Here is a 14,864-nt window from a genome sequence, read left to right as displayed (position 1 = left end):
CTCTGCCTGCTCCCCTCCCCCACCGTCCCGTCACCCCCTCCAGAGTTCACCTCAGCGCCTCCCTTGGTTATGGCAACTAGTGATGGTGACACGGGAACCAACCTGAGGAGGGGGGAACGCAGTTGGGAGGAAAGGGGGCCGCAGAGGGATGGTGGGGCCAGGATGGGCGCAGGGGTAATTGTGTGCCATTTCATCAACTCTCACACCTTTTCCTGGGAGTCACATTCTTCCCATTTTTGCAGCTGAGAAAACCCAAAGCCAAGAGTTTAGATAACTTGCTCTCATTCAAATGAGCTCAACTAAGTACTCAAACTAAAGTATTTAAACAAAATCTAGGAATTTTATCTAATCCCTGGGTAACGTGAAGGATTGTCACCTCAGCCCGGCGGCTTAGCCCACCGCCCTGATCCTGACCCTGAGCCGCTGGTAACTGGTAATCCACTTACGAAGTAGGACGGGGAACTTGGATGAGGTGAGCCTGTGGCACTTAGTCAAGTAACAATAGCTGTCACTCTCTCTTGTTTAATCTTGTAGTGGAGTACGACAAGGAGTTCTCCCCTCGCCAGCGACACCACAAAGAGTTCAAGTTCAACTTGTCCCAGATTCCTGAGGGTGAGGCGGTGACGGCTGCAGAATTCCGCATCTACAAGGACTGTGTTGTGGGGAGTTTTAAAAACCAAACTTTTCTTATCAGCATTTATCAAGTCATACAGGAGCATCAGCACAGGTATGAAGGTTCAGAAAGCCCCAAAGGTGGGGCTGGTCCCCGTTTCTCGCCCTCTGTCGTCACATGACCCCAAGTGTGTCTGTGCAAGGTGATCCGGAGTTCAGGGGCAGCACACAATGAACACGATGAGGGGAGTGTTCTGACTGGGAGGGTCTGACTGGTGAGACTTTTTTATCATGACGTTGATTTTCCAAATAGTTACCTTTTCCTACATAAGCTAGTGAACGGTATTTATGAAGCATCCTTTGTGATCAGACAACTGTACAATTTATTGGGGATTAAATTTCTCCACTTTGCATGATGAATGGGGCTGGCTAAAATAACTTCACACATTAAAAGTATATAATGGTGCTTATAAGTGATGCTAATTCAGGTGAATACAAGGTTATATGTTTGTGTGTATAAGACAGACAGACACATATGTATCTTTGAGAGTGTGTGTGGGGGATATATTTTTTTATCATTTGAATATAAAGGAACAATAGACTTTTTTCCATACATCTATATTATTCTAATTTCCTAAAGTGAATTCAGACCATTTTACAAAAGAGCTGCAATGAAGTGTGTTCAGGGTGCTGTCTGGCAGTAAAGAAACACTTCCATGGAGGGATTCTGTGGTACACAGTGAAGAAGCCAATGACCTTAAATTTTGATTAGTATCTAGGGGTCAGTTGAGTAGTTTGATGAGAATCAAGCACATGACGCATAGTAGGTTAGTAGTTAGTAGGTTGCTGCATAGTCCTGAGTGTGGACAGGGTAGAAATACAGCAGGGGATGTGACAGTCTGGCAGTTACATGGTAGATATAAATTAAAGGAAGAGAATGTATAGTGGGAGGGAACCCCACATGCACAGACTCTGTAAGAGATTTGCCAGCTTTGGTTTTATAAACCAAGTCCAGATTCTCACTTTTGGTCTTGAAAGTCTATTGACTTCCCAAGGTTTAGGAGTGACTTTGGTGTCTCCTGAACTTATTGATCTGTGCGGGTCTGTCACAAACATGCACACTGAAATCATAAGTAACATGGATTTGCCCTGTGAAAGGTTTATTTTAGTTTTGAAAGTACTGCTGGCGTCCAGTCCTTGTGCATATTTAAGTCTGTAATGGAGGAAATAGAGAAAAGGAATGGTAGATGCCAGGCTCTTGGGACGTGTCATGGTGTGAACGTACAGACTGATGTCTGTAGGCGAACTCTTAGGTGGGACAGTTGAATAATGAGTAAAATATAGCCATTGTGGTACCTTTATAATAGACCAACATTTTGGAATGAAAGGGAAGTTTTCTGATGTTTGAAATTCATTCCTAAATGAAAGTGTATTTAGTGGCTTTACCATTTACCATTGAGGGCCTCCTTTGAAAAGTAAATTGTTCATTGCTAGGTTTTCGTATTTGATACTTTGGAGAGAATTGGTACTCAGTGGCTCTTTGGAACTGCTTTAGCCGTTGGTTCTCAATCTGCCTAATTGTTTATTCCATTATATTTCTCTAGTGGAAATAACCTACTGGTACCCTTTTGGCTCAAAAATTTATTGGAAATACATGGTTTTCTCTGTCCAGCAGGAAAAACTTTATAGTAAAATCACTAGGCTTGGAGTTGAGTGACTATGGCATTTTTTTAAATTATTTTTTTTTTTTAAAGAGAGAAAGCAAGCAGACCAGTGTAAGGTTTATACTGAACTCCAGCCAAAAAAGAACAGCTGCCTTGTGCTCAGGACGGTGGTGTCATACTTCCTCCGGGCCAGCAGTGAGTTTGGAAAACAGAATCCCGACTAGTTTCAACCTTTGATGACTCTATCAAAGCAAGGAGTTGTAGTTTCTTTGCCTTCTAGGATGGAAGTATTTGGTGACTGCACGTGTTTGGTTTTTGTGCATAGGCGAGGGGAAATCTGGGAGAATTGGGAGAGTTTCATACTTTTGAAGGGTTCCAGGTTGGCTAGGAGGAGAATTTCTTTTCTTATCTGTGGGCCCAGAGCCCAGGCCTCCTGCAGCCTCTGAATGGTCTTCCAGAGGCCTCCAGGTTTAGCTGCAGGACTCCTTCCGGGGGAAGGCTTCATCTTCCCATCTGTACCATCTTGGGGGTGTCTTGACTGAAAACAATCCTCCAGGCTTGTGAAGAAACATATTTGTCTAATCTGTGTTCAAGTGAAATTTGTAGTATTTGATGTATTAGTAAGTGTTTGTGTTGCAAAATAGTTAGCCTCCTTGGAAAAGAAAAAGAGTCAGGTTTTTAAATGCTGACTCATACACTCAGCTGAGGGGGAAAAAGCTGTGTGTTGGGCGTTCTGATATAAAAGGCAGTTAGGAAGCCTGACCTGGGCAAGGGTCAGGGAAGATTCTTGGAAGATCAGCCTTTGCTGGAAACTTCACAGAAACATGTTCCTTCGACTGATTAGAAATCATTGCACCAGGTAAGTTTCAACAAATAATAAAACAGTGGCTACTTAATAGAGGGTGCCTTTAGTAAGAACAAGGAAACACTTAACACTTCACTCAAAACTTGAACATAGGGCCGGGCGCTGTGGCTCACGCCTGTAATCCTAGCTCTTGGGAGGCCGAGGCGGGCGGATTGCTCAAGGTCAGGAGTTCAAAAACCAGCCTGAGCAAGAGCGAGACCCCGTCTCTACTATAAATAGAAAGAAATTAATTGGCCAACTGATATATATATCAAAAAAAATTAGCCAGGCATGGTGGCGCATGCCTGTAGTCCCAGCTACCCGGGAGGCTGAGGCAGAAGGATCACTCGAGCCCAGGAGTTTGAGGTTGCTGTGAGCTAGGCTGACGCCACGGCACTCACTCTAGCCTGGGCAACAAAGCGAGACTCTGTCTCAAAAAAAAAAAACAAAAAAAAAAAACGAGCATAGCCGAGTGTGGTGGCTCATGCCTGTAATCCTAGCACTCTGGGAGGCTGAGGCGGGCGGATTGCTCGAGGTCAGGAGTTCGAAACTAGCCTGAGTAAGAGCAAGACCCTGTCTCTACTATAAATAGAAAGAAATTAATTGGCCAAATAATATGTATATATATAATTAGCCGGGCATGGTGGTGCATGCCTGTAGTCCCAGCTACTCGGGAGGCTGAGGCAGTAGGATTGCTTGAGCCCAGGAGTTTGAGGTTGCTGTGAGCTAGGCTGACGCCACAGCACTCACTCTAGCCTGGGCAACAAGCGAGACTCTGTCTCAAAAAAAAACAAAAAAAAACTTGAGCATAAGCACTTATATGCAATCTAAGTCATGGAAAGATCTGACACAACCCGTAGATTGGAATGCTATCAGCCACCCAATAGTCTGCACCGTGAAGTCTGAGTAGCACAGGGTGTCCTTTGTACTTTATTAATTTTTTTTAAGATGTACTCTATGGTATTGTGTGTTGTTCATGTTTTAAGATGAGTTTGGTGTTACCATTTGGTGTTATAAATCAGTGTCCTTATGATGAGGCTGGTAAAAATTTGTGTGTATGTAGGACTCACAGTTTGGAAAGGGCCTTCCTTCTCTTACATTCTTGAATTAGGACTTTGCCATGACCCCTGTCAGGTAGACAGGGCAGGCATGTTAGCTTTGACAGAATGAAGTGTGCCACGTATCAATTTTCCCAAGGCCAAATAATGCCTAAAAATGCCTGGTGTCTGAGGTGCTTCCCAAAAATCAGCCCAGTGACGTGGGGACAGTCCTGAGATACAGGCGAAGTGCCGGGAAAAGGTAAGCAATCTCCTGATGGCATGTGCTCATATCTCGATTTCCTTAGCTGTAACACAGCCATCCCAAGGATGCTGCATCCATTTGGGTGGCAGATAAGCGAGTTCTGTGGGCGGTAAAGATCTCTGCCTGTTGGAATTCAGACTCTGGTACTGTGGCGGTCTAGGCCTTTCTGCAGAAAACTTCTGCAACCATCGGTCTACTAGCTCATCTAGAGGAGGGAGTGGAGATTGGAATACATTTACATAGAAGTATTTGTACTTTTTTGCAGCATTATACATTAGTTGATTTACTTTTTTATTCTTCTGTGTTACATACATGTGAAGCTGTCTTCACACTTGGAACACAGACCGCTGGATAACTTTTGACCTTTCGTAGTCATTCACAGTAGCATGATGGTACCATGTTGCTTTTCACAACATGTACTCATGGTCTTTATTTCCATAGCACCTTTAGGTTAATAGTGAAATTTTGAGGCCTTTAAAGAGTATCATTTTCATCTGCATTTCTTCCTTGGTTAAAGGCATACTTTCATCCTAGCACTCTGGGAGGCTGAGGCAGGCGGATTGCTCAAGGTCAGGAGTTTGAAACCAGCCTGAGCAAGACTGCGAGACCCTGTCTCTACTATAAATAGAAAGAAATTAATTGGCCAACTAATATATATAGAAAAAATTAGCCGGGCATGGTGGCACATGCCTGTAGTCCCAGCTACTCGGGAGGCTGAGGCAGGAGGATTGCTTGAGCCCAGGAGTTTGAGGTTGCTGTGACCTAGGCTGATGCCATGGCACTCATTCTAGCCTGGGCAACAAAGCGACACTCTGTCTCAAAACAATAAATAAATATAATAAATAAAGACATATTTTCACTGTTTCTGGTTGAATTTTACATACCTAGAAGTCAAAGAGCATCTCTGGAAAGCCAACCAGAAATTTTGACTGATAGACATGTTCAGTATCTAAATTGTGGTCCAGTTTGGTTCATGAATTGGCCACACTTGGCTCTGTTAGTTTTGAAATTCCATGTACTCTATGTGTTTTGGCAATTGCATTGCTTGGCAGCAATGGCCTGTCTTCTGTGAGTATGATAACTTTTCTTCTCCATGTTTTATCTTGGTCCAGTCTTTCAGAGGACATTTGAAATGAGAATTAATTATCAATATAAAATTCATTTCCTCTTCATATAAACAATAACACAACTTATTCCTCTATTTGGAAATAGGCAAAGTTTTTTAAAATTTGTTTTTACGGTTTTGTTCATATGTTTCATCCCATGTTTAGAATCCTTAGGATGGGAAGAAATGCATTTTAGAATCAAGGACATAAGGCAGTGCTGCTGTAGAGTTGGTTCTCATTTTTTTTTTTAATTCTTTTTTATTTAGGTAAAATATACATACAAATTTACCATCTTTAAATGTACAGTTTGGTGGTAATAAATACATTTATATATATTTTTCTTCTTCATTTCTCTCACTACCCTAAAACTGAGAAAGATCTCCTTAAGGCCAACCCAGAGGCCTGTTGCTGGAGTCCCCAGGAACAATCCTGGGCTGAATTCTTGCTTTAATTTTTGACAGAATTCACAAATTCTGACCTATTTTACAGATAGAATATACTTGGCCCAGGAGAGAAAATAACCATTCAAGGGTAAAAACACATTTTCCAGAATTTTTAGTTTGATATTTCACTCGGAACCATTTCCAGAGATAGGGAACAGGAATAAGTTAGCAAAGGGTAATGAAGATGAGTCCAGGGTTGGACATGTTGGAGCCATGGAGGGGCGCCCAACAGGTAGTGGGGTATAGAAGTGTTGAACTCAGCAGAATGAGCTAAAAATACAGTAGATTTTTGAGACCATGAGTGAGTCACTGAAGATTACATAGCCCAGCTGTGTGAGAATAGAAAAACCCAATGGACCCAGTACCACCTGTTGGAAATACTATCCTTTTCCTATGTACTTCAGAGGTACCTTTATCATAAATTAGGTGACCATATATGTTTAGGTCTATTTCTGGGATTTCTATTTTGTTTCATTGGTTGATTTTTCTCTTCTTGCACCAATACTGTAGGGTCTCAGTTTTATAATAGGGCTTGATATCTGGTGTGTAATTCTCTCAAATTTGTTCTTGAAATTTTCTTGGCTACTAATGGCCCTCTACATTCACATGTAAATTTTAAAATCAGCTTGTCTGTTTCCACAAACAAACAAACAAACAAACAAAAAAACCTGCTGGGCTTCTGATTGGAATTGCATTAAGTCTAGAGATCAATTTGGGAAGAATTTACGTCTCATCAATATTGAGTCTTTCAGTTCAAGAATGGGGTATTTATTTAGGCCTTCTTTAATAACACTCAGGAATATATAGCTTTGTTGTGTGTCTTGAGCATTGTTATTGGGCTAAGTTTAGATACTGAATTTTCTGATGCTGTATTTGTTTTTAAAAATGTTAGTGTCTAAAGCCGGGCGCGGTGGTTCACGCCTGTAATCCTAGCTCTCTGGGAGGCTGAGGCGGGTGGATTGCTCGAGGTCAGGAGTTTGAAACCAGCCTGAGCAAGAGCAAGACCCCGTCTCTACTATAAATAGAAAGAAATTAATTGGCCAACTAATATATATATAAAATTAGCCGGGCATGGTGGCGCATGCCTGTAGTCCCAGCTACTCGGAGGCTGAGGCAGCAGGATTGCTTGAGCCCAGGAGTTTGAGGTTGCTGTGAGCTAGGCTGACGCCATGGCACTCACTCTAGCCTGGGCAACAAAGCGAGACTCTGTCTCAAAAAAAAAAAAAAAATGTTAGTGTCTAATTGGTTTTTGCTCACATACACAAATATGGTTGATTTTTTATATTTGTATACAGCAACTTTACAAAATTTCATGTTAATTCTAATAGTTTTCTTTATAATCTTTTGGAATTTCTATGAATATATCTATTTCTATGAATATATTTGTGAACATATCTATTCATATTTCTATGAATATTATCTATAAATATCAGTTTTATTTCTTCGTTTCCAATTCCATTTTTTGTTTCTCTTTTTCTTGTTTTATTGTGCTGCCTAGGATGTCCAATATAGTGTTGAAATCCATTCAGATTTCTGTCAGATTTCTAATCTTATGGATAAAAATTTAATATTTTACCATTAAAGATGATTGCTGTAAATGTTTTTGTAGATATTCTTTATTATATTAAAGAAATTATCCTCTATTCCTAGTTTTCTCAGAGTTTTTTAAATTAGGAATTGGTGTGGAATTTTATCAAACCTTTTTTTCTGAAATTTGGGATGATCATATGATTTTCAAATGTTAAACTAACCTCACATCCCTGGAACAAGTTCAACTTTTGATTTATTGTCCTTTTTATATAAGGCTGGATTCAAAGACCATATCTGATAACTCTGCTATCTGGATCACCTATGTGTCTATTTGTATTATCTATTTGTTCCCTTGATTTTTCCTCATTTGGTTTTATTTCCTACCATGCCTGTTACTTTTTTATTTTATGAAATTCTGGACATCATTTAAAAAAAAAAGTTCTAGATATGTTTATCTCCTTGCAGACTGGATTTAATGTTCTTCTGGAAGGCAGACAGAACATAGGCAAATCACTTTTTTGTTTTTGTTCTAGTTGATGCTGAGTTTTAGGATTTGTTAAGGCTCATCTGTTTCTGGTTTTCCCTTTCTCCTAGAGTTCAGTTCTTCAGGAGTTTCAGCTAAAACTCCAGACGTTTACCAGAGCCCCTCATCCTTAGTGGATTCTCAACTCTAATTTTTTAACTCTCCAGCATTATGAGATTTTCAGAAACTCTGCTTTGCTTTTAAGCCTCTGTATGATTTCTTTATGCTTGTTTTCTCACTTTCGCATCCTATGTAAACACAGCTTAATATTTGGCTAATAACTCAAATGGAAATATTAGAGTTTAAGGCAGCCAGCACTTGAAGAGCCAAAGTCCTAGAGGAAAGAGACTATGAAGAAGCGGCTCCCAACTTCTTTGAGATCACTTTTATGAGCTCACTTCTCTGCAGGCTCTTTTTTTCCTGGGACCTTAGTCCTTCACATACTAGCTTCCCTGAACTCCAGCTTTATCCCTAGCCAGTGATACTTGCACAAAGCTCTAGGCTGCTGCTGTTTTCTGCTTGGTGTCTATTCTATGTCTTATGCTAGGAATTAACAAATGCCCTGAAATTAAGAGGCAACAGCAAATACAGGACTCACCTCAATGCGTTTCCTTTCTCTCTGCGATCTTGACCCAGCAAGGGTTGCCTGGCTTGGTTGCTCTATAACGAATTAAAACAGGTTTGTTTTGTTGTTAATCCAGTTTCTTTAGTTGCTCTTGGTGGGAGTGTTAGTTTGTCTCATCATAGGTAGAAGAATAAGTCCCTGAAGTATAATATTTTTATTATTTTCATTTGGAAATCTTTTTAATGAATCCCCACAAATGTTGATATTTGATTCATTAATCAAATGATGTAGTTTTGGAAACAAGATCTGGACCCAGTATTTGATCCAGCTTCAGGATGAGAAGAGTAGTGTCTTTAGAAAAGTGTTACTTATGGACCGAGTGCGCTATGAATTCTGTTGGGCTTTCAGTGCTGCTTGCCAAAATGGACATGCACATTCAACCTTTTCAGATACCTGAGACAAGTTTCTTTTTTGAAGAGAAGGGCAAATTTGAGAAAGCCAGGATGGGAGAACACTGTTGTAGTTTAGGGATAGGAAACTCAAAAGCCTTTTATCTCTGTGCCCAGCCACACCTTTTCTCTCTCTGTATCTGGCTTTCAGAGCTGTGACCCTGAGGGACTCCTGAAATCTCCCTGCTCACTTGACAATCTCGGGCTCCCTCGGTGTGGGCCTCAGGCACTCAGTGAACTTTGCGGTATTTGTTTCTTTGCCCTTGAAAAAAGGATAATACAACTGACCCACAGATCCGGTTATGTAACTGATTGTTTCATCTTGCCGGTCCAGTGCATAGCCTTTATACCTGGAACGATCTACCTGAAATGAAAAATAAATAAATGAAGGCTCAAGGGGCTACCACACTTCATTCCTCAGCCTGTCTCGTTCTGTTCTTTGTAAGGCACAGTGTAGAAGAGAATGTTACAGAGAGGAATTGAAGGTACCATGAAGAATTGTACACACCCAAAAGAATGCAAAAAAATTTTATGTTGGGAAAGCATCAGGGTGTGGTGGGCAGGGGACGCTGTTCTTTGAGAACTGCTTGTGCACTTGGTAAACATGGAGAGAAAATAAAATAGGTTTTTATTCCTGAAAACTATGCCTTACACATTTGTCATTCCTTCCTAGAAACAGATTGCTTTGGTTGCATGCATCTCCGTACCAGGTTGTCCATCTTTGTGGGAGGCAGGCCATGCTAGTGGATAAGATTATTTTGTAAAACATATTTTCTTAAAATCACAAATTAACAGCACTTTTACCATTTACCTTTTATATTTGTTGTGAAGAGCACTTAGAACAGTCAGGTAGTAAACACCATATTAGGGTTTGCTGTGTTAATATTCTGACAGCAGAGTGATTTACGTTGGTTTGTTAAAGATGAAATAGCCATACAGAGTCAAGGTGCCTTCGATATTTGAAACATCTCTTTATATGATTTTAGCCATTGAGGTAAAAATGGGGTAATAATATCAAGGAGCATAAAATCAATGAAAGCTTAGCCAATTACATAATAACAATGTTCATTTATCCTTATTACTCAAATCCATGTGTGTATATTTATGCAGCAGTTTATCCTAATTTGTAGCACTCTACTTTCAAATCTACTATTCCTTTTCTGTCTTTTCTGGTGATAAAAGTTTAAGCATAATCTATGTTATACCTTACATAAGGGAAAAGTAAAAGTAAAAAACAAGGGCTTGACTATCTAATTTTCTAAAATGTTTGGTATTTTACTTTCATTCTATTCACAAATTAAATTTTTCTTATTGCATAAAGTCAGTTCATCAGTGTATGAGTGTTGTTTTGTATCTTAATTTATCAATTCCAGACACATAAATGGCAAAAGAATGTGTTGTGAAGAAATAAAGAGACAAGACCACAGAGTCCCCTTATCAGGTAGTTCATAAGTCTGCTTATTTTGAAAGTATAAATTCCACTTGTTCAAGGACATTTTTCTAGAAAAATGGTTCGTAGTAAACACAGTTGTACCTTGACCAGGGCAGCGTGACCTTAACAGGTGTGTAGTTTGTCAGGAAGAGTCAAACCTGGGCACGGGGAGCTCAGGTACCTCCTGCCCTTCTCCCAGCACAAAGGAGAGAGACTCAGCATGCTTTGCCCATGAAGTTGTCTCCCTTTCAGCCCAATGTCATATCCCCAACCTGGGCAGGTGCCTTGGAGTCTGTATGACAGGAGAGACCACACAGGGATAATCTTGCCACAAACACCAATTCTACGAGTCTTTGTGAATGTCTTGCTAATCAGTCAATGCTAATGCCAGGGTGAATTTTTGAAGTTTGAATGGCTAATGCCAGGGTGAATTTTGAAGTCCTAGAAATCTCTTGTTAGGCTTATTCATTTGTTAAGAACTTCATTTTCCCAGGATGATCACAATATGAGAAAAATCATGCCTTAGGGTTGGAATAACATTGAGAAAGAATAACATTGTTATGTGCTTGAAGATGGGAAGCCCATTCATCATGCAAAGGTGGGATCTATGAGTTAGTTGAAAACAAAGTATAAATGCATTCAAATTGTATCTTCTCTTATTTCAAGATTTTCCTGCAGTTTGCTAACTTGAGAGTGTGTCATCTTAGTAGGAAGGTCCAAATAATCCAGTTTTGGGGGTGATTATGGCCAGACTCTAGGATTCTTTATCCAGCAGTGACACATTATTTTAGATGTGAACATCTCATCTCGACTCTGCCAAAGTGAGATTTAGAAGGGAATTAAAAGTTTCCTTGTTTGTTACGTGGCAAAATCCGATGCATCTTATTTGCGGTTATACTTTTACAGAGTCAGGAGACTAAGAAGGCTAGACACAGAGCGTTCTGCCTGGGAAGAGGAGGGCAAAGTCAGGCGGGTCACTGGGGTTCCACCACCTGCGGCCACCATCAGCACTCGGGCTGCACACACCTGCCCTGGCTTGGTGTTTTCAGCCTGCATCCCGTCTATTTCATGACTGCCTTTTTGATCCACAATGGCTAAGGGCCTGGGCTCTGGTTAAATTCTGGTTGCCCCACCTAACACCCATGGGCCCTGAGACACTCTCCAGGGCCCCATGTCCTCAGCTGTGGGAGAGACGCCATACTAGGACTCGCCTCTCTGGCTGTCCCGAGGAGAAGAGGCCCTTGGCGTAGTGCCCGTGGATTGGAAGCACGCGGTGAATGCTGGTTGTCCCTCTCTCCTGCTCAGTCCAGGTATTTTAAGTCCATGCGTTACCTTGCCGCCCTCCCAAAGGCCCTGAGCATCTAAAGCAGGACTACCTCGCTGCCACTGGGCCACCAAGAGTGGTCTTTCAAGGCTCAGCTATTAGACTGTGTTGGTTGATCTCACAGATCTCTTAAGCAAAGAGAGCTGACGTCTTTGCACAGTAAGAAAGCTTGTCACAGACACAGCACGAATTCCTGGGGGCCACACCATGACTCAGTAGCCGAGTCAGGAGCGAGACCGTCCCCAGCAAGCCAGGAGGGTTAGTTGCTCCCGCACCGTGACTGTCAGTTCTTCGTATCCATGCTCTTCCAACCTGCTCCAAGTGAAGCTTCTGATTCGTGTTCTTCCTCTGACACTCACACCCTCTCCCTCCGTCTCGTTTTCTCTGCTTTCCTTCTCCTTTTTGGATGACGGCCTCTGTCTCATCCCCCACCTTCTCTTGGAGTAGGCTCCCATTTCCTTCATCACACACCCTGCTCTGTAAAAATAAAAGCTCATCCTGGCTCTTTCTAGAGAGCTGTGCTCATGCTTCAGACAGCATTTCTCTGCATCCTTATTACGAATCCTTAAGAATTAAGTGCCTGTGGCGTCGCTGTAAATACCAACGATGATCCTCAGTGGTAGTCCCATACGCTCCTCGTCCTTGCATTGGGGGCAACTTTACACCCTGAAATTCTCACTGGGTACTTTATTTTTTTAGAGACAGAGTCACCCAGGCTGGAGTGCAGAGGCATGATCATAGCTCACTGCAGCCTCCAACTCCTGGGCTCAAGCCATCCTCCCACCTCAGCCTCTTGAGTAGTAGCTGGAACTATAGGCTCGCTCCACCATGCCCAGATAACATTTTTTTTTCTTTGTAGAGATGGGCTCTTGCTATGTTGCCCAGGCTGGTCTCAAACTCCTGGCCTCAAGTGATCCTCCCACCTTGGCCTCCCAAAGTGCTGGGATTACAGGCATGAGCCACTGTGCCTGGCTGTCACTGGGGCTTGATGCCAGAGTGCCAGCCACATTCCACCCTGTGACATGAATATGTCCTGAGCTTCCTTTGGGTCTGGGGCTACTTTCCCACAGTGCTGTTCACACTGTGTTATTTCTGGATAAGGGTCTTCTACAGCCTTCCAGAAGAGAATTTATGTCTTTTTACATCTGAACTTCAAAGCGTTGGACTTGCAGTCCCCTCGTGCTGTTTTCCATGAACAGCCCCTGTCTCCCGGCTCCCAGTTGGTTACCTCAGTAATGGGGGGTGATTTGTCACTGTGGGGGAGCCCTATCCACATCGGAGGATGCTTTAAACCTGGCAGTCTTGAGCATGGCCCCCCACAGACTGTGGGAAGCAGCTGAGTAAACGACTGCTAGCGGTACCCACTGTTTATACTTCGAAAAGATGACAATAGAGCTCCCTTCTACTCCACGCAGCCATGTAGGCAGGAAAAATGTTTGCTGCTCCTCTGACAAAGCTAAGAATTTTAACTCAGTGTTTATTGGCCTCATAAATATTTGATTGACTAGAGATGAGTTTCATTCATTTGTCATGGGTTGTCTTTGGTAATAATCTCAAAAGGCAGTACGTCATTATGCCATTATGGAAAACTCTTTGAATCCAAACCCGAGTCCTGGTTCTTTCACTTACTAGCTGGAGACCTTGGCCGTGTGACTATTAACCTCGCGTCAGAGTGTGCTTCCCCAGTGTGAGATGGAGCTGACGACACTGCACCTAGCTTTTAGGATCATTGTAAGGACCAAGCAAAGTGAAGTAGGGGAAAGCACTGTGTAACTTATTTAGGTGTGTGCTATTATTACCATGCTGCTCCTCTTACATTTTATGCGGTTTTTTTTCCTTTTGCTGGAGACTTGCTCTGTCACCCAGGCTAGAATGCAGTGGCATTGTCAAAGGTCACTGCAACCTCAAACTCCTGGGCTCAAGCCGTCCTCCTGTCTCAGCCTCCTGCATATCTGGGACTATAGTTGCACACCACCATACCTGGCTAATTTTTGTATTTTTTGTAGAGACGCAGTCTTGCTCTTGCTCAGGCTGGTCTCAAACTCTTGGCCTCAAGCAGTCCTCCCACTTTGGCCTCCCAGAGTGCTAGGATAATAGGTGTGAGCCACCACACCCGGCCAAGTTTAGTACTTTTAATTCTAGTCATTTTCCTATCCCTGCAAGATATTGCAGCAAAATATTTCCACACTGAGAGATTTGAATCTTTCTGTGGCCAAGATATCCCCTCCCTGTCATGGGAGTCCCAGGCCATTTCGTGCGCATGGCCCTGGAATGTCAGCTCAGATTCACATTGTCACGGAAACACATGAAGGTGACAGTCCCCTGACACTGCCGTGAAATGTGAGTTAACAGAAAGAAGCCTTCACGCCACCTTCCCACAGCCCCTGGGGTTACATTAGTTGAAAACTGTGAAAAATGTAAAAATATTCCCTGTGGAACCCAGTGGAAGGAATGGACCTTGTGACTTTGCCTCGGAGAACTGCAGCCACAGCGCGCAGCTGTGCTGGGACGAGCTTTCGAATCACTCAGCGCACACCCCGGTGACACAGTCCCTGTGCAGAAGGACCTGGCATCCACTATAGACCACGTAACAGCCTCAATTAAAAGAAAAGAATGGATGATTGCTCAGAAATGTCACGTGGCTTCTTATTTCTCCTTATTTCACAGAAAATAACGTGCAGATTTTGAGGTCCTAATTGGGGAAAAAAAAAAAAAGCAAAGCCCAACCTTGTAAAGCTCACACGAATCCTGATGTTAACATTTCCTTAACCCTGTTTCTCAGTGTCTCCCTCTTCCCTCCGTTCAGAGTTTACTGGCCATAAAGTAAGCTGTTCACGAATAAACAGTATTACAAATAAATAAAATAATCCAATAATAAAATAAGTATTAAAATAAAGCACAAAATAACATGCATCTGTAATTTATCCCAATTCCAAAATCATGGCAGGAGCAGCAGGAGCCAGGCTTCCGGTGAAGCCGAGGGGTGCTCCTGTGTCCGGGCGAGGTTGATTTCTGCGAAGCCCTATCACTTGTCCCCGTCTCTGCTGATTGTGTCGTGCCCACGTCCCGG

At 42.3% G+C, this 14,864-nt stretch overlaps 1 protein-coding gene across 1 annotated transcript in view; it reads left to right on the top strand.

Annotated features, from left to right (window-relative positions):
- The window catches only part of BMP6 (bone morphogenetic protein 6), a 141,930-nt gene that overhangs the window by 110,928 nt on the left and 16,138 nt on the right, over window positions 1-14,864 (top strand). The window contains exon 2 of the mRNA XM_012753571.3: window positions 535-727. Within this exon, the coding sequence (XP_012609025.1) occupies window positions 535-727 (193 nt within the window). The remainder of the gene's footprint in view (window positions 1-534; window positions 728-14,864) is intronic.

The sequence above is a fragment of the Microcebus murinus genome, chromosome 15 (genome assembly GCF_040939455.1).
Source record: "Microcebus murinus isolate Inina chromosome 15, M.murinus_Inina_mat1.0, whole genome shotgun sequence".
In the NCBI taxonomy this organism is placed as follows: Eukaryota; Metazoa; Chordata; class Mammalia; order Primates; family Cheirogaleidae; genus Microcebus; species Microcebus murinus.
Note: the sequence above shows the minus strand (reverse complement) of the source record. Positions and strands in the feature narration are given on the sequence as shown.